We start from the raw sequence: 20,674 nt of genomic DNA, 5'->3' as shown, positions 1-20,674 counted from the left end.
AGAAAACTACGCCTGAAAATGTTTTTTCTTTTAAAAATTCACAATCTTCGCTACTAACACTAGCATAGCTAACATAAACATATCCTAAGCAATCTTGTTAAGTTGTGTTAACAGAAGTTTAAAAATGTTCATCACTGTTAGTAAGATAGCATGAGATAATTCACAGGATATCAAATTAATAATCTAAAGTCAAATTAATAATCTCACTGCTGAGTCAGCTAACAGGATTTCTGAAATTTCTTTTAAAGTCATATTCATAAATGTTCTCAATCCTCACTCAATCCTCACTACTAACGTTAGCCAGTTAGCTATCATAATTGAGGAAATCTGAGAGGATGTTTTCATTAAATGTTTTGCACTTTTACTGCTAATGCTAGTCAGCTAGCTAAGAGGATTTCTTAGGGGATTTTTAAGTCTTCACTGCTATCTAGCTAAAATAAGATGACTTGACAGGATATCTCTATAACCTCTTTGAGTGCAGTCATAAAATGTCCAATGTTCTATGTACTACAAAACCAGATCTCATAAAAAGTTAATACAAACTCTAACAAAATATCAAATGTGGTTGTATTCTGTTCAACCTTATGAGTATGACGTTTAGGAAAATGCAAACATTAACCCCACACCCATTCCTCACCTTAATTTTCACATCTGTTGTGTAAATACTTGCAAATGTGCAAGTGTGTGACCAAGGTTTTACATTCACAGTGCTGACCTGGGAACAGTTTTTCATCTTTATTACACTGTTTGCCATTATATGAACAACAACCAGCCATCTCTGAATCAGCACTCTTGCTCTTAATGCATGCGGGTCCAGATTTGTTTCCTGTGCATACAGAGTTCAAATTTAAAGCTGCATTTTGCAAGGTTTAATAATCCTCAGGGGTTGACTGGTGGTTTTGCCTTTCTCATTGTTTTGACTACTATTATATGCATATAAATAGCTGAATCTAGATTAGCTAACTCTTATGCTGAGATTCTTAATGCAGATTCCTTCTCCATCTGCTTTCAGAATACAGTCTTAAAGTTTTATTCAGCATGTTTTAATGATACTTTGCTTCTTCCTGAGCTCTGCATGATCTTGCATCTGTTGTATTCTGCACAAAACCACTTAAAATGTGTTTCTGATCTCATGTTCAGCCAATTAGCATAGGTCCAGATGTATAACAGCTAAGGTGTGTGTGAGTGAGGTGTTATTTTGAATATACCACAGGAGGGTCAATAAATGTTACAGAATGAAGCATGCACAAAAGCATGTATTGATGGCGAGATCCCGAACACGTTCGCTTGCTCTGGGATATTTTAAACCTGACAGAGCTTGATGATAAATCATTGGAGTAAGCTTTTTTGTGCTTTTACTCCCAGCATGGTGTGCCTTCCCTACTGCGGCATTGCTTGTAAAATAACTGCTGACCTGGTTGGGTTTTCTGATGCTCCAAGAAATAGGGAGGAATCTGATCTAAGACCAGCGCCCTAGAGATTTTAGGAACACAATGAGCCTTTTAGATGTTTCATACTGCCAGTGCTTTGCTGTTCTGCATGGGTTGCCAGGTTCAAGTAATTTTAGGTTTGGCCAGCTTGCCCAATAGACTGAAAAGCAGTTTAGTGTTTGTGTTTACAGCTCAGTGCAGACTTTTTTTTAACCTAACGTTGCAGTGTCATGGTTTTTTTAGAGTCTCAGTTGGTATTTATGGAACAGCAAAGTGGGAGGTTTTTTTTTGTTGTTGTTTTTATTTTTTATTTTTCTAACACACTAAATCAGGCATATTCAGCTAAACATTCTAAAGGTCCAGCTACATTAGATTCCTTGCTTGCAAAGGCTCTAATAAGTAAACTAGCATGACTGAAAGATAACAACAGTTACATTTAATGCTTAATCATTAGTGATTAGTTCATGACTATAAATAAAACACATCAGTTTGAAGCAGCTATTGCTTTTAACTAGTGTCATGGTCTCTTAACAGCTGAGACAACTGTTTTAAATTTGGAGTGAAGAATAAATGCATACTTCTCTACCCATTCATCTTTAAACATTATGTGTTCATGGTCAAGTTTTATTAACAAGACATGTCCTCAATTTACTAATCAGACCACTGTCAATACTGTATGTAACATAAATGCATACAGTTGGCAGCAAAAGGGGATCTGCTACAGAAGTCATACTGGTTCATGTTTTTTTTTTTTAATGTTCTGCTCAAATACTTTGCTAGGTCCGCATCTGAACTACAGTTCACAAGCTGACTACTCCTACACTAAACGAGGTACTATACAGATTCATAGACAGATTTAATAATGCAAGGCAACTTAAATGCAATAGGTTTAAATTGAAAGAGCCCCAACTCCTGGAAATTCCAGTAAGAGGAATCCCTGGTATTATAAAGCTGTCCATTGATCAATCATGACTCTACTGAATCCATTACTGGGCTCCCATTGCTCCAGTATATAACAGAACATTACTGGAGATCCATCCACTAGCAAAAAAAAACAAAACAACAACAAAAAACTCCAAAACAAACAAGTGGAAAACAAACAAACAACTTATTCCCAAACAGACTGGATAAATTAATAATTTACCACTGTCGGCCTGAACCTTCACACTACGTTCACACTAGCAAGTGGCAAAGTGACAGGTGACCTACCCTTTTTTACCTATGTGCATGAATTTGAGCCATGGTTTCGCTAGCAAGTGGCAGCATGACAAGCTACATTTGTATTTAGACTTTCTTAATTCTATGCAAATTAGATACAATACAAAAAAGCAACAAATCCAAAGAACTGGTTTCCTACCTGCAATTAGTTCTCATTTACTGTTTAATGCACAAATATGGAAGAAAAACATATGCTTATGCTTATGATTTCATCTTATCCTGGCATATACAGTACAACCTCACATGAAATATGTATAGAGAAATGATAAGATAAATAAAGCTAGGAAGAAAGTAGAAGAGATTCTTGGTGCTTCTAGTGAGTATACAGTTAACCTGCTTTGCTAATCTGCCAAGGAAGCTAGTACAAACCCACACCGAGTAGAGCAGTATTTAATTTATGTTTAACTACAGTTTCTCATCAGAACTAAAGAAAAAAAAAATGTTGGACAGTGGATGGACAAAAGTGACAACAGTATCTGTCATGACATGCAGAGATCACTTGATATGTCACATGAACTTGCTTGCTAATGTAAACATTGAGTCTGTATACATACCATAGTATGCCTTGAAAATGCCTAATAAAGCATTAATCATAAAAAAAGAATGGAAGGCCATCACAGCAAGACTTGAAGGACACTGTAGCATGAATACTGGTTTAAAAGAAGGTAGAACTAGCTTACGTTTATGCTAATGCAGTGAATGTTGTAACATTTACTTATTAAATACTTTCTTTAATTTGAGAATTAATTTTATAGAATGGTAATAGCTAACAAAGAAACCAACTAGCTATACCTGTTACCTATTCAACGGCACTATTAGATAGCAAGTTTTTTTATGTTTAGCTACTGTTCTGTCGTCATGAATATGAAGCAGTTGGACGTAAGCCTGAGCCTTTTATTGAGAATCTAAATCCCAAATTTGTAACCATAAAATCAGGGTAGCAGTGTTGATTGATCAGATATACAGAGCAACAAAGGGCAATCAAAGTAAAAAGCAAAACTCATTGCCACACAAGTTTTTCATTTAAAGTAATAAAACGAATGTTGTCTATTTATTTCAGTCTAGCTCATACAAGATTTAACCTGGTAAAATTTTGACGGTCTGCTGCAAACCTATGTTATGTACATAGCTTCTCTGTGTATGTAGGTATTCATCTGATATAGCTTTGGAAAGCTAAGATTCTTGTGATTCGACAAACAAACGACAATTCGACAAACAAACGTCTCTCTCAGACCACAAAAAAAAAAACTTGCCAAACAGCGGCAACTTTCCTATGAAGCTTCATAGTAGTCCACTGATCCATAACATCCAAACAAAAACAGACTTATTACACTGGCAAAGGTCCAAACAATCCAATTATGTAAAAATATTTAGTCCAAAACACATTTTAAATGTAACTACCCACGGATTGTTGCTGCATCATTTCAAATTATCGACAGATACACCTAATATTTCATGTATTCTCCATTATAACTTCAGCTTATGTGTGAATATCCCTTATCGGTAGATTTCAAAATGGCCTTCCCTCTTACCACATGATCTTTGTGTGAGCAACACAGTTAAGCATGTGTTTGAATTCAGCACAATTAAGCACTTCCCTTCAGTTTACATTCTACCTTCAATATTGGTTGTCTTCACTTCACTTATCCCTGGTGCTGTGATTTGGTTAGGTAGTAAAAAAAAAGGCAGGACAGTATACAGAATGAGAGTTTTATAAAACCTTCTGCATTTTTGCAGTCGTTTGGCTATGTCCCATAAAGAATGCAAAGAAGAAAAAGAAAGAAAGTAATAGCTGCAGTGTTTGTATAATATTTTAAGAAGCAAAAATATAATAGAAGTTATTAATTGTGAATTTAACCCAGGTAATTTCCTTGTGCCTTGGGATTTCCTGTAACTTCTTTAGCTTCTCTTTTCCAGAGGTTTTCTGATACTTTGTGTTATGGTACTCCACATCTCGTCATGCGTGATATGTTATTTGATCACCTTTATTCTACTGGCCCACTGCATTCACTTTGCTGATTCAAATTAGAAGGATATATTTAAGAGCATGCTGTATAAACCATTAGCTACATGTCCTCACGATTTCATGTTCATCCATGTGCATGTCCTTATACACACGTGTAGGAGTGATTTTAAATGCATCTCTATCTTTAATGAGAAGCTGGTAGCGTTTGAAAAATTGGCTCACTGGGTGTGAAAAAGCTGGTTGAATGAATGTCGTTCAGTGCGTTCTTATACTGTATGTGCACTTAATTAATAAATAAATAAATAAATGTCTGTGAATAACAAGCATTATCCTGCCAGTCTTACCCTAGTGCTTTTCTGCCAGCCTTACAATGACATGCTGTGTGTTTCCTCCATGTCCACCCCCTGCCGATCATTTCTCTTTTATCTTTATGCTTGCATAATTGCATGCTCCTTGAAATCCAAATAGCAAAAATGTGGCAGATGTATGCATGTATGCATATATATATATATATATATATATATATATATATATATATATATATATGAGTGTGTGTGTGTATATATATATATATATATATATATATATATATATATATATATATATATATACACCTCTCACACACATCAGAAATGTTCACAAGGCCCTGAGGTCCAAGTGAAGTCTCAATGTCACGGTTTCCCCTTTGGGCAGCATGCTGGAGAGCATGGGCTGAGTGCATGCACGAGCAAGGTGCTCAAGTACACGCTCTCCGAATGTTGACAATTGTCAACCATGACATTGTTTACCACGGACACGTGCACTTGTTATGTTTCTGTTCTGTCTCCTCCCTGTTCTGTCATTGGCTGTTGTTCGAGCATGTGTCTAGATTGGTGTCAGTCGTCAGCACTTAACGTTGATTATGTTTGCTTATATACCACGCTCTTCCCAGTACATGGCAGGCGTATTAGTTAAGATACATTAGATTAGTTAAGTTATGTTCCTTGTTAAAAATAGTTATATAGTTAGTTTCATGGTAGATTAGTTCATTTAGTCCATGCTGATTTTTTCACTCCCAGTTCATAGTCATAGTTCATGTTTCTTGTTTTGTGTCTTGACCCTGTTTTCTGTTGATTCCTGTTTTGCCCCGTTTATGCCTGTTTGCCGATTGCGTGACCCTTTGCCTGTCTTGACTACGTTTTGGATTACGATTTGGATTTATCTGCCTTTGTCTCCTTTAATAAAACTGTTAACTGCACTTGCATCCGTCGTAATCCCCCTTATGTCCCGCGACGTGACACTTAAGTCTTTGTTTTATTTTTAGCAACAGTTCTTTCAGCTTGTTATTGTTATTAACAGTGTATAAGACTAAATAAATTTTGAAATATTAAATCAGAATATTTCTACAGAATGTAACACCTCAGTTTCCCTTTGGATTCATTGATAGCTTTTCAAATTAAATGACACAAAGATTGTCACAAGGTAAGACTTGCCTGTATTGTTATTGTTTGTTGTTCATTTATATAGCAGCACTTTTCCGATGGGTGATGAACACACTCCTTCAGATGCGTCAAGCATGTACTGTATGTAATAATGCTGGGTAGGTGTGTTTAGAGATGAATTGTTGTGATATTTGCTGCTGCAGCAAATACTGATAGGGAATGAATGAATGAAGAATGAATAGAAAAATGTGGTGATTGGTGCTGTCATGTAGTAAAGAGAGAATGTAAACAGGAATGCCAAACCAAAATGACTTGTGTTTTTCATGGGTCTCTGTCTTCAAGTCCAAGTCAGGTCTTGAGTCAGTTGTTCACAAGTCCAAGTCAAGTCTTGAGTCTTTTTTTTTTTTTGGCAACTTATGCGCAAGTCCAAGTCGCAAACTCGAGTTTCCATCTCTGAGATAGGGAATTTAGTCAACGGTGGGCGGAGCACAGACACACAGGAGGCCGTTTTAGGGTTTCCCGTGGAGAAATCTTTATTCAGGGCAGTATGTGAAGGAGGTGTGGGTGAAGGTGTGTGTGTGTGTGTATGTGTGTGTGTGCGTTGAAGTGCAATCGTGCGGTGAGGGTCTCAGACGTCTGTGGGGTTGCCGGGGTCGTGCTGGGGGATTCCCGAGTGGCGGGGACCCCGTTCTGCCGTCAGGCAACGGCGCGGTTGCAGCCAGGGGTGGAGTCTTCGCTCGCGTCAGAATCGTCTGAAAAAAACATACAACAGCGATTAGCAGACATGCACTTATCAAAAATCGTCTGAAAACACACAACAGAGACTTGCACACATGCACTGAGAGACTTCTCTCCCATTGCGAGTGGAATATCACCCTTTTATACTCTCCCTGCTGGATGGTGGAATTCTTCTGTGCCACGCACCATTCACCAGCCTTGTATTTGTCGGTGGCCCCACCCTGCTGCCACGTGCTCTCTGGCCGTCCAAAACATTGGTGGTGCTGAAGCGGAGCTGTCTCTTCAGCACCACCGCGGCAGTCGCGGGAGGAGTGATTTTTGTGTCTTGTGCTCTAGCTGCCGGCCCGTCGCCACGATATATATATATATATATATATATATATATATATATATATATATATATATATATATATATATATATATATATATATGTATATATATATATATATGTATATATATATATATATATACACATACACATATACATATACATACATAGATACATAGATACATACAGTGCATCGGAAAGTATTCACAGCACTTCACTTTTTCCACAATTTGTTATGTTACAGCCGTATTCCAAAATGGATTACATTTATTATTTTCCTCAAAATTCTACTAACAATATCCCATAATGACAACATGAAGGAAGTTTGTTTGAAAGCTTTGCAAATTTATTAAAAATAAAAAAACAAAAAAAGTACACGTACATAAAGTATTCACAGCCTTTGCCTGTCATCATCCTTGAGATGTTTCTACAACTTGATTGGAGTCCACCTGTGGAAAATTCAGTTGATTGGACATGATTTGGAAAAGCACACACCTATCTATATAAGGTCCCACAGTTAACAATGCATTTCAGAGCACAAACCAAGCCACAAAGTCCAAGGAATTGTCTGTAGACCTCCGAGACAGAATTATATCACGGCACAGATCTGGGGAAGGGTACATAAACATTTCTTCAGCATTGAAGGTCCCAATGAGCACAGTGGCCTCCATCATCCATAAATGGAAGAGGTTTGGAACCAGCAGGACTCTTTCTAGAGCTGGCCGCCCGGGCAAACTGAGCGATCAGGGGAGAAGAGGTTACCAAAAACCCGATGGTCACTCTGACAGAGCTCCAGTGTGTATCTGTGGAGAGAGGAGAACCTTCCAGAAGAACAACCATCTCTGCAGCACTCCACCAATCAGGCCTGTATGATAGAGTGGCCAGACGGAAGCCACTCCTCAGTAAAAGGCACATGCCAGCACACCTGGAGTTTGCCAAAAGGCACCTGAAAGCCTCTTAGACCATGATGAAACAAGGATTGAACTCTTTGGCCTGAATGGCAAGCGTCATGTCTGGAGGAAACCAGGCACCAGTCATCACCTGGCCAATACAATCCCTACAGTGAAGAATGGTGGTGGCAGCATCATGCTGTGAGGATGATTTTCAGAGGCAGGAACTGGGAGACTAGTCAGGATTGAGGGAAAGATGAATGCAGCAATGTACAAAGACATCCTTGATGAAAACCTGCTCCAGAGTGCTCTGGACCTCAGACTGGGGCAAAGGTTCATTTTCCAACAGGACAATGATCCTAAGCACACAGCCAAGATAACAAAGGAGTGGCTACAGGACAACTCTGTGAATGTCCATGAGTGGCCCAGCTAGAGCCCAGACTTGAACCCGATTGAACATCTCTGGAGAGATCTGAAAATGGCTGTGCACTGACGCTCCCCATCCAACCTGATGGAGCTTGAAAGGTTCTGCAAAGAAGAATGGGAGAAACTGCCCAAAAATAGGTGTGCCAAGCTTGTAGCATCATACTCAAAAAGACTTGAGGCTGTAATTGGTGCCAAAGGTGCTTCAACAAAGTACTGAGCAAAGGCTGTGAATACCTATGTACATGTGCTTTTTTTTGTTTTATATTTTTAATAAATATGCAAAGATTTCAAACAAACTTCTTTCATGTTGTCATTATGGGGTATTGTTTGTAGAATTTTTAGGAAAATAATTAATTTAATCCATTTTGGAATAAGGCTGTAACATAACAAAATGTGGGAAAAGTGAAGCGCTGTGAATACTTTCAGGATGTCTGTACACACATTAGTACCTACCAAAAGTGGTTCAAGGAAGGATAAGGGTCGTGGGAAAAAAATACTACATATTGAAATCACCTGAGGTTATTTGTTTGTTTATAGAAATTGGTGAGGACCACACAATTGTTATTTATACCCTGATTAAAACACAGAATTGAATGAGGGTGTACCTTCTTTTTTCCCCATGACTGTATATGTATACCAATCTTATTTTTTCATCACTTTCCCATTTTAATTACCAGGTCTTCTCATCTCTCTATCCATTTCCCAGTTTCTCTTCCACTACTAGTTGGGCTAGGTGAACCATTAAAAATACACCATATGTTACTCCCAGTTCCTGGCTCATTAGGTGCCAAGCTACTTACTCTGCGACTGCCTCACATTCTGCAGGCAGCCAGATGGATCCCCAGCAATCGCTCGATTTTACTCATATCAGCGTTAGCAATGAATATGCATTAGATAAACTTGGTTAAACCTGGTGGTCTGCTCTGGGAGGTCTTTAATTAAAGGAAAACTCCACCATGAAACACATTAAAAATGTCGATATTGGAATATTTGTGAAGTTTTTGTGATTCAGGTCCTAATTTGTCAGTTGGTGCTGTATTTTTGTTATTCCAGTGAGAAGTTAGTGGTTGTTCTGATATGCCATCAAAAGGGTACATTGCTAGCACAGTTACAATATAGTTTAATAGGAGAAAACCAGTCAGATTTTGTTGTTAGCTCTAAAATAAGAGCACAAGCTTCTTTTTTCACCATTTTCCACCAACATTCATTGTCCTATTCATGAGACATTCAAGGCAGAAGTAGTGGAGACAGCAAACGTTGTACTCAAAGTTCCAGAATGCAATGCACCAACATGACACAGCTGCACTGAGTTACTGTGGAGACTTGTCTCAGTTGGTTAGTGATCTACAAGATGAGTACAATGGTATCGATGGTGTTGGCATAAAAATGTTAGCTTTGTAATCTTTTCCATTTGAGCAGAATATCAAGAGAGCTGGACAGACTAAAGGACTACAGTGCTGCTTGATCACTATCCCTGTGTTCCAGTTGGCATACATATACTATGTACTAAAAGTACGTGCTCTTTTTATATTGAAAAGTACATATTTTTGAGTGTGTATTAAAAGAGTATGCAAGTACTGGGACATACTATCACATTGTGCAACAGAAGAGAGCGTTGTTGCCCAGAAGAGAACGTTGTCACCATAAACACACTCCTTGTTACATTTCAGCTTTTCTTTTTTCATTATTCCTTATATATTTTATACTGTATAATTTAATGTATCATTCCCTTGATTTATTTTTCCACATTTCATTTACACCTCTCTAAAGTGCGTCCTTGATTTCGGCAAAGCAAACAGTCACAAAGCTCCTCCTCACGCCCACTTGCAAAGAGCTGTCAGAAATATATGCTGAAAAAGTGTCCACAGATCCACACTTCGAAATCTACCAGAGATAGTAGACCATCCGGGTACCTGTGGAATACTAATTTCAACATACTACGATTTGGGACATTCTAATTCTCATCCTTGATACTATTTAGTATCTTTAGATATCTTAAGCTAGTTCCCACTGGCACTACCTTTAGCTAGTAGTTGAACAATATTGTTGGTCATGTAGGAAATGAAAATGAAAATAGACCAACAAATCAGTTCCATTAAGGGAAAACTCAAACCACTTTTATAATTCAAATCCATGCTGCTTAAATATGGATAAGTAAATATGGCTTAAAAAAGGGATCATTGTTGTTTCTTGTGAGCTGTGTGGGATTTGTGAACACTACAGCTTCTCATGTGCTGATACAACACAATACAAACCTGTTAATACACTTATTATATAAATAAATATTTTAAAATTGCACCCCATCCTTTTGAGTTTTTCAATAAAGCATGATTAATAAAATCATTCAAGCTGCATAATCTCTCACTTTTGGTTGATGACTGTCAGCCTTGTTTCAGTAGAATATTTCACCTGGATATTGTAAATTTGAACCTTCTAAGAACTGTCTCAAGTCTGAACCTTACATGAATGTGTTATCCTTTACTCTTCAACAATTGTATGCTGTAATTATTTATTATCCCACTGTGGGGTGACCTCCATAAGCGGATGGGTTCCCTTTAAAATCTGGTTTTGTGACTGTTGCTTGGTATATTGTTAAAAGTGCTATACAAATAAAATTGAATTGAGTTACTTAATCAGGTGTCCAAACAGAATATTTTAAACAGTAGTCTACTGTATAGTACTGTGCAAAAGTCTTAGGCACCTCATATATATATTTTTTGGTACAAACATTGTTATAGATTTTTATTTTATGACCTTTACATTGAGTCAGTACAAAAACATTTTAGAATTCTAAACATTAATTTTCTAGCACAAAATTAAATGTTGGTAAAGAAAGCAGCATATTAGGTGGCAAGAGACACTTTTCAGACAAAAAACATAATGTTGGCTGCTGGCTTATGCTGTAAAAATAAGAAGCAAGTGCGAAAGTCAAATTCTCCATAAGAACTGTGGCTGATTCTGCAAGATGCTCAGTAAAACTTACCAGCGAACTTCCTTATAAAACTGCACTAATTCTGCCTGAGACTACTTTTTCTTTTTTTTAAATCAAAGGGTCATCACACCAAATATTGCCTTTCATTTATTACTGTTTACTGTTCTTTATAGTTTTTTAAATGGAGAAACATTTAATTTCATTATTTTTGAAGGCATCTTTGGTCTATAACATTTCTCAATATCAACAGTCTGGCTCTTTTACACTCAATGTTACATATATCTGCCTTTATTTAATACAATTTGTAATCAGATATTGCTATCAGCTCCATCTTTTGCAGTCTATATTTCTATCTTGAATACTGCACTTAATTGCTTTGCTTCTTATCTACAAAATGGTTCAAATTTCCTGGAAAAGGAGGCTCCACCTCATTTCCTCAGTGGTTTTGCCATTCTTCTACTATACTAATGTTCTCTTATCATTCAGCATTTTTTGAGGTTTCTTATATTACCTTATATTACCGCTTCACAGGTAATAAAAATCATCATATATTTTGAGAGTGAATCACATCCTTTATCTGTGAATATTTGTATTCATATTACATACCTTAATCCTATATTACCTTAATATACCTTAATTTCGACAGCATTATAATTACTTATACATCACGTTTCGCAAGGCTAGATCTCAATGCTAAAATCTGTTTGCTGAGAATGTGAAATAACCAAGACCTGGGGATAAAGTTGTGTGTTTGGATTTAATTGTTTATTGATTGGTGTTAAGATGCATATGACAGCTGACCATCAATCTACTGCAGCTTATTCTAAACACAGCCTCAGCAAACAAAAATTAAAACTAACAAAAATACCAAAGGTTTTACTCCATTGCTTCACTGGGTGCCTTTATCAACTAATAAAGCATAAAGTTCAAATATCTGTGACTGACTTTGAAATCAAAATGGGGGGACAAGTGAGCTTAAAGTGAATAGGTATAGTTCTTGCAAGTGCCATTGCCCCAGTCAGTAATATGTAAGTGTCGGTGCTTCTTTTTCCTTTGTGGCTTTTCCAAAATCATAGTTGTAATCCATAGCAGGTCTAACGTATTAGAACAGTAATCTGAGGCTACAGTGGGCACAGGCTCACATAAAACTGGACAGCTGAAGATTGGAAATCAAAATGAAGATGGAAAATCCTTCACTTCCGTTGACTAGCTTTCCAAAGGTGTTTTGTAATAATCTTTTGTAAAAGCAACTTATACTGTCAATAACTGTCTCCGGTCAACATGACTTCCCCCCACACAGAGCTTTCTCTAAAATCTTTCTAACTCTGATGTCTTCAGAGCGAGTGCTTGTTGTTCTTTCAATTAAGAAAGCTGAGTAGGAGAGGTTCAGAAAATGTGGTTTCGAGTATTTTGCTCAGACGTGATTGCTCTGATTTCAATTGCTTTTATATGCACTTAATTGTAAGTTGTTTTGGGCAAGGGAGTCTGCTAAATGGTGTAATGGAATGGTTCTTCTCGTTTCTAATTGATGTTTCTGCAATATGCTAAAACATATTTTCCCCCTTCTGCTTTTCTTGCTGCTTCAGTTGAAAGAGGTCAGGGCAAAAGAAAACACACACACACACACGCACACGCACACACACACACACACACACACACACACTTCAATTTCTATGCTGCTCTACTGATTATGTGTATTTGTATGTGTGTGTGTAAGAGAGAGAGAGAGAGTGAGTAGGTACGTGCACATTATGTTTTGCACTTAGTAAAGGTGTTGATTGAAGTTTAAGGCATTCATATGAACCCTGCCATTCTCAATGAATCAATCCAACTACTTCTTGCTCAGTCGCGCTTTTTCCTTCTTTATTTCTCTGCATTTCAAGGTGAACACTTACCGAAAGAAACGAAATGACAGATCGAAGAGGGGATAGAAAATGAAAGCTGAAATACCAGAAATACAAACGGAATACACTCCCAAACTCCCCAGCCCTCATCTACCCTGATTTATTTATAATATCAAAAGGAATAATGGCACTGACAAGGAAAGATGGATGAATTCTTTTCAGTTAGGAGGCAGTGATGTATTTAGTAGGTTTTCGTCTCTGACACAGCAGTGTTGATGGCTGAAAAATAAGCACTTTGCCAGCAGTGCAATTAAAATGCATAAATTATCTTCATAGTTGACAAAGCAAGAAAGCAAGAGCAAAACAAAAAGCCAGTCCTCTTGTGAGCCAGTCACATTTTTCCAACCTGTTGTGGAGAAGAGTGTGGCATACGCTTTTTTTATATAATATACACAAGCGTTGTACTTACACCTAGTTTTGTAGGCTCTAAGCCAATTCATGTGTGATAGGTAAAATTCAAGCTATTTGTTAAGGAACGTTTATTTAAGGTGCCACTAATATTGGCACCTTTGGTAAATATGAGCAAAGAAGTCTGTGAAAAATTGTCTTTATTGTTTAACCTTTTGATGTTTTGTTTAAAAAAAATCACAAAAATACTCTGCTCTCATGGATATCAAACAATTGCAAACAAAATAAAATAAATAAAAAATTTTATTTTGTAATTTAATTTTAATTTAATTTTATTAAATTTTTTAATTTAAAGAGAAAAAAATTCTTACAGTTTAGGTCACACCCACTTCAGATTTCAAGTTATGTTCACACATACAGCACTTTTATTGCTGCAACTTGCCAGTCAATGTACTATGAAGTCGCCAGTAGGCGTTCCTACCATTGGTTGCCATAGTATCAGTGGGTGGCGCAACTATTATTCCACTTTTAAGAATAAACCAGTTTTCATGACACTAAAATGAAACATTCTGGAGGGAAAGTGTTTGTATATATGCATCATATCCTACAAGATGAAGGAGAAGCAGTATGTGCTCTTTGCCATTATTGCCATCTACTGTATCTGCGGTGAAAGCACATGTGCCGGACTGTCTGAGTGAACAAAACAATTTTGACTCGCAGCCAGCATGGTAGATCACAGATCACGTAACTCTAGTGTCTGTGCTCCTATTGGTAGTCGCTCTACAAAGTCGCTCCAAATTTGCATAAAGGTAAACTTTTCTCAACTTGTCATGTTGCTGGACACGCCCACATCTAGTCGTCAATGGTCACTGTCACTTATGTTACTGGAAGTCGCCAGCTCTCACTGAAAATGAATGGTCTCCAGTCGCTTTGTCGCTGCGAGTTGCTGTATGTGTGAACGTAGCTTAATTCAGAATTCAAATACAGATATAGATATTTGGAGCACTACACAAATACAGATAGTGTCACTGTCTTACACACCTAATTTATATGCTAGTTAATTCCACAACAGTGTTCTCCAAAAAAATCCTCCTCCATTTACTTACTGTTCTAAATAAATGATGCCTGTTTAAAGGCTCTGCTAATAGCATTTTTTTATCCATTGGAAATGTCTCCACTGACCGATTTATCATGCTAACATCAAAAATCCCCATGAATTCAACCTGAGATGCGTTTAGGTAATGAACTATGCAGTATCATCATTCTCTCCTTAACTTGTGATGGAAACTTCTCTGTACATAATGTTTAAATGGGGAGTAACCCACATATTTTTGCCAACCTAATTGGTTAGCATGTGGGTCTCTTACACTTGCTATATGTCTAATGGAGGTAGAGTATTTATGTGCTTTCGTTAAATAGGGTGGGAGGTAGAGGACAGAATGGGCTTAATAACTCAGCATGAAGGACATTTTTTGTGTATGTATTGGCTGTGTCAGAGCAATATCATTTAGGACTTATAGTGTATGTTCTTTTTTAGATGGTATTACAGTCAAGCTTATTTAGCAAATGTGCTTCTTCTCTCTCTTTATTCAACCTTAATGTGACAGATTCTCTCACCATCTCCTTATCAAAGCTAAATAGACTTCTTTTCACCAAGTAGGGAATTTATTTCTCCCTTTTGGCCTCAGAGGCATTTTCCTGATGATAAAAAGTAGTTCTCTGCTTTTTTAGCAGCTATTACAAAGCCACTGATGCTAATAAGTTGCCGGACGAGCTTTCAAGTTGTTTATCTGCAGAGTGAATTACCACTGTAGCAGGTTAAAGGCGCATGCTGAACGACCTTGCATTTACATCAAGTGCCACCAGTTTGTGTGTATGCATGTGTAGGTGCTGCACAGAGCACGCTTGGATGATTGTGCTACCTGATTCATGCAAATAATATATCTTTATATCTCTTATTTTTCTTTCTTATGGATTGATCAGGGCCCAGTTATAGTGTATTGCTTTGTTTGATGTCACTGTGTGTCTCGGGGCATAACCTGGCCTGGGCATTCGGGGCTTTTTCTTTAGCCCCGAATAATTCTCCACTTGGAGAAGTTTGTCACTATGTAACTGAACGTCAGTAAAAGAAGACAGCCTGTAAATTTATATCTTCAGTGAACAGAGGCAAAACCAATCAGACAGGGTTTACAGGAAAATACATGGAAATACTCATGTCTTATTGGCTGCCAGGCCTCAATTCTGTCAAACGCTAGCTCACAAAGTCAGTGAGAGGAAAAATTGATAAATGCAGATATTATTTATTTATTTATTTATTTATTTATTTTTAACCAGTAAACGGGTTGAAACTGAAAACTAACATCCTCTGATGCTGAGCCAGGATAACAAGGTGTAAATGTCTATTTAAGTTCCAGTTTACGTGAATATGATTTGAGCAGAGCATAAGGAATGATAACATACTTTGCATGGCACTGTAGCAGCTAAACCCATATAAACCCAGTGATAGCTTAGTTGTTCCTCCTCTTGGCTAGCAACACCAAACTAGCCTAGTTAGAAAAGTTTAATATTTTATCAGTCTGGTAGTCTTACAAACAGTGGCAAGACACCCGAAGCAAGTTTTATGATAAACCCAACTTTTTCTGATCATGTCATTGACAGCTAAGTTACCTCAGTGTCTATAAAAAAAAAACTCCAGGCTACTAGCTACGCTGGAAAAACGCAAGAAAACAATGCATGGAAACAGTCTATGTTTGGAGTCATGGAGACGAATCTGGGCTTAGTTCCAGATGATTAACAGTCCAGCTAATGTCCCTGGTGTGTCTTATAGTGTTGTGTTTTGTCCATAGGAGGGAGGTGTTCCACATGCAAAAGGACCTGCTTAAGGAGCGAGCAAGATGTCAAAGCTTGCAAGAAAAACTTGAAAATCCCATTAATGTTCATCGTTGGAGAAGACTGGAAGTACGTGTTGTATGTGGGTATAAAGCCCTATTCAGATTGGACTACATTTGTATGGGGAGGTGGGAACATGGAATTATTACTAGAGTATCTCTGGGATTATAGTTCCACCTGAATCCATCATGTCACTGATTTTTGTGGCCTGAGATTATACCATATTTTACCTTCTCTTTACACTACATCCTGTCTGAACTAACATGTTCCTAAAGATATATATCCTGTGGAAAAATACCTCCCATTTTTGCAGTATGGAGAGACTTTAGTCAACTGTTTTCTATTATCTCTTTCTAAAACCAAAATGAAACAATAACAATAAAATATGGATGACATTTAAAAAGACTTGTCAGAGACGCAACACTTTTGAAAGATTTAGGTTTATTGAATTTCTAGCACAGATACAACCTAAATACATGTTATGGCCATGTGACACTGCTCTTCCACAAACCCTTATCATGAGATTTGATACATACAAACCTTTTCTGTACCTCACAGTCTCAGTGAAGGGAGCGTGACCACCTACTCCTTGATTGCCTTGCTCACAATACAGGATAAATGACTAATATGGGGGTACACAGTAAAATCCCTAGTGTTGTATTAACACCCAGAATGTTCATTTATGTCCAATGGACTTATATAAACACTGTAGGGTGTAAATTCAACACTGTGGGTGTTAAACCAACACTGGATTTTGCTGTGTAGATTTGGTCCTCCCATGGTTGAAAATGATTATAAATCATTATTTTTCTACAACTGTAGACTGTAAAGACAATCAGTACTGTGTATAATCAGTACCAGGTTGCTGAAACGATGAATAAGAGTCCTGAGATGAGTCTTTATGATTGCAGCAGCAGTTCTTAAGTGCAAACATAGTTAAAGTATTTACACCTCTTCATTATTCAGGGAGGGGTGGATAGCATATTGGGTCTCATTTGAAACTAATTTAGATATCATGCTTACAACCTTGATAGCTAAATACTTACATGTAATTCATAGGCGTTTATGGAAGAAGTCACGAGCATGGCACTAAGAAGGTCAATGGTAGCTGGTTAAGCTTAGTGGAGCAGCAGTAGCTTAGTGGTTACTATGTTAACCACTAAGCTAGTACTGCCAAAGCTGCCAATACTGGGCCCTTGAGCAAGGCCCTTAACCCTCAACTGCTTAGTTGTATTAATCAGATAAATGTAAGTCGCTCTGGATAAGGGTGTCTGCCAAATGCCATAAATGTAAATGTAAGGTCATTAGTCTGACTAATAGTCAAATTGTAATAGTGCTAGCTTGAGCTACAGTATATACAAGTCACACTGGCCCTGTCTTCTACCACAATTTATATAGTTATTTATAACATTTTTTAATTTACTGTAGGGGCATTGGTGACTAAAGGATAGCCATTAAATCCGTTCAAAGGATTAAATTTAAGCCATTATAAATATAAATGGTGTGGCCCAGGCATGCATTATAGCTAACACTTTATTACTAAATTACATATACTGCATCATGGTGCAATTCATCATATCATTTCATCAGATAGTTGATCATAAATAGAGAGGAGACATACAAATAACTAGTGTAGGTTGCCATTAGTGGCCATTAGCCTAAATACATATTCTTAGTTCTCTCCTGATAGTTAAAGATATCAGTTGTTTGTAACACAGTTCCTTGAGAAACTGAGGTTATAGAAAATGGGCTTAAAGTCTTCACATTTTAGGGCAGAGTTTAGTCTCTTTCATTCTATCTCATTGCCTAAATTTCTGATTCCCTTTCTATAATTCTCTCCCTTTCTCTTCTCTCCCTCTTTCTCTCTCATGCTAAATGGTTTCCCTGCAGGCGAATGACCCGAGCACCTTTGAGCTGATCCAGAAGATTCACTCTCTACAGCGACACCTGATAAAAAAAAGCAAGGAGGTAGTGGAGAAAGAGCTTCTGCTCCAGGTAAACACCCTGCCTTCATTCTCTACTTGCAGCAATCCATAACATCCTATTGGCCGCTGATGACTCATCAAGCACTGGTGGGGTCGGGTCATTCGGAGAATCGATTTGCGAAGGCCTTGCAAAGAGAATCTCTCAGTAACAAAGCTTTAGAAAGAAGAACAATTTTATTTAATACACAGTTTCTGTTCACTACTTAGCAATGCTTTGCCATTTCTTTTGGGTTTATAGATACACAGTGCATTTCTAAAAAAAAAAAATATATGTGTTAGATTAATTAATTAGTACCATCTAATAGCTAGCAAAATAAACAATATTTATGAAAATATATTCAAGAAACATTTTCATATGCCTAGGTATATTCTTAATGCCAGGTAAGAGTTATTTGATCATATGCTCATTCATGATTACCGGATTATTACTCCCCATTATTAATATTGAAAAGTTGCCATATTGGATTCATTCCTAATAAATGTGAACTATGAATATGCCATCAATGATCAGATAAAAGCTGAAGTGAATCATTTTGTGTGTGAAATTTGGCATAATGGAATGTAACACCAATTCATCATGGAGTCAACAATCTTTCCCAAATGGCCACCAAATCAAGGCTGTTACACTCGGTGACTTGTTTATCCATCCATTTGTCTTCATTAAGTGCTTTATCCTGATCAAGGTCCTGGTAGATGAGGAGCACACACACACACACACACACACGCACACACACACACACACACACACACACACACACACACACACACACACACACACACACACAGTATATCTCCTGACATATCTATTTTCAGAGGAGGAAGAACATGCAAAACTCCACTCAGACAGTAAACTAAGCTCAGGGTCGAACTGGAGCTATGAGAGCTATGGAGCTATAAGGCATTACTACCTACTGCACCACTGTGATAGGCTCTTTGAGGAAAATCCAAAAGATGTAAAGCTTCATTCAGTGAATATGCATACAGATCGGACTATAGCTATAGATGTTATTGTTTACTGTTAAATAGAGGGGAACATGTGGAGTGGAACTAATCTTTGGCAAGGTAAACATATACAAAGCTACTGTTATAGTACACAACTGTGAAGGCAACATGACAATGTTCTCAGGCTTTTGTAATCACTTCAGAAAAGAGTGGGAAAGGAAATCCAATTATAAAGCAAGAGTATAAAATGAATCTGCAGTTCTCATGTGGTTTCACTTTAGAGAATGACACCATTTTAACAGAGAGGAATCTGAGGCTACTCCATTTTGCAATATTGGGTCTGATTTTAATTGATATTGAAATTTCTTATTTTTTAGCAAGGAAAAACCTAGTTAGATTGTCTTTTTGCAAACTTCACAAAAATATTATTTAAGCAAGTTATTTATCATATTTTTCAAACACATTGTAAGCAGGCTATACTATTAAGAAAGGATATATGCATATTTAAAGGCCAACACTGTACCTGGTTGGACACTTTTTTCATTTTTTTTATTCAACTCTCAGATCACCTTGATTGCGTTAAGGTCAGGTAAGTTTACGATTGTTCATGTAGTTAGAAATTGTGCATTGGGCAGATGGAGATGAGCAAAATGGCTATGGAAAAGTCTGTTGAAAGCAGAATTTGCATATAGCAACACAAGCAGTTTTCATCTGACATCTTCATTGTCTTCCTCACTGCCTCCTTTTATTCCATCCCATCCCGATGACCAGCCAAGGAGGTTTAATCCTAATTTGATATAACTGATTTGCTTTTGTGCCTGTCAGTGGTGCTTGGATGGTTGCTGGCCATGGTGCTGAATTTGTGTGCGTTGGTGATACCCCAGTCAGGGGCCAGACATTAGTCTTTTTCCTGTAGTGTTGAGGTAATCTGTATTGTGGTGTTGACACCTTCTCCACCTAGTCAGTGCCTGAAATCACCTGGTAACACTCGGTTGTTTGTTTTTCACACTAGCCAGGTACTGCAGTAGAGCATGTGATGGTGAATGAACTTATTGGCTTAGGTAATATCTCTGCTTAGGCCTTACATTCCATTTTCACACACTTTGATCTGTACAAGACAATTTAGAATTGACATCAGGTGTTTAAACCCAGGGATCTGGAGTGACCTCAACTGCATGGAACAAAAGTTGTGGTGTTGGAAAACTTTCTACCTGGAAACATGAAGCTTAAAAACTTGCTAAAGTGCTAAAAACCAAG

The 20,674-nt window shown here is 37.4% G+C and overlaps 1 protein-coding gene across 3 annotated transcripts in view; it reads left to right on the top strand.

The window, feature by feature from the left end:
• cfap58 (cilia and flagella associated protein 58) overlaps window positions 1–20,674 on the top strand; it is a 134,263-nt gene that overhangs the window by 74,256 nt on the left and 39,333 nt on the right. For all 3 annotated transcript variants that reach the window (XM_017456834.3, XM_017456835.3, XM_053676090.1), the window contains exons 14-15: window positions 16,448–16,559; window positions 18,381–18,485. In XM_017456834.3, coding sequence (XP_017312323.1) covers window positions 16,448–16,559; window positions 18,381–18,485 — 217 coding nt within the window. The remainder of the gene's footprint in view (window positions 1–16,447; window positions 16,560–18,380; window positions 18,486–20,674) is intronic.

The sequence above is a fragment of the Ictalurus punctatus genome, chromosome 26 (genome assembly GCF_001660625.3).
Source record: "Ictalurus punctatus breed USDA103 chromosome 26, Coco_2.0, whole genome shotgun sequence".
In the NCBI taxonomy this organism is placed as follows: domain Eukaryota; kingdom Metazoa; phylum Chordata; class Actinopteri; order Siluriformes; family Ictaluridae; genus Ictalurus; species Ictalurus punctatus.
This window is presented reverse-complemented; position numbering and strand designations above follow the sequence as displayed.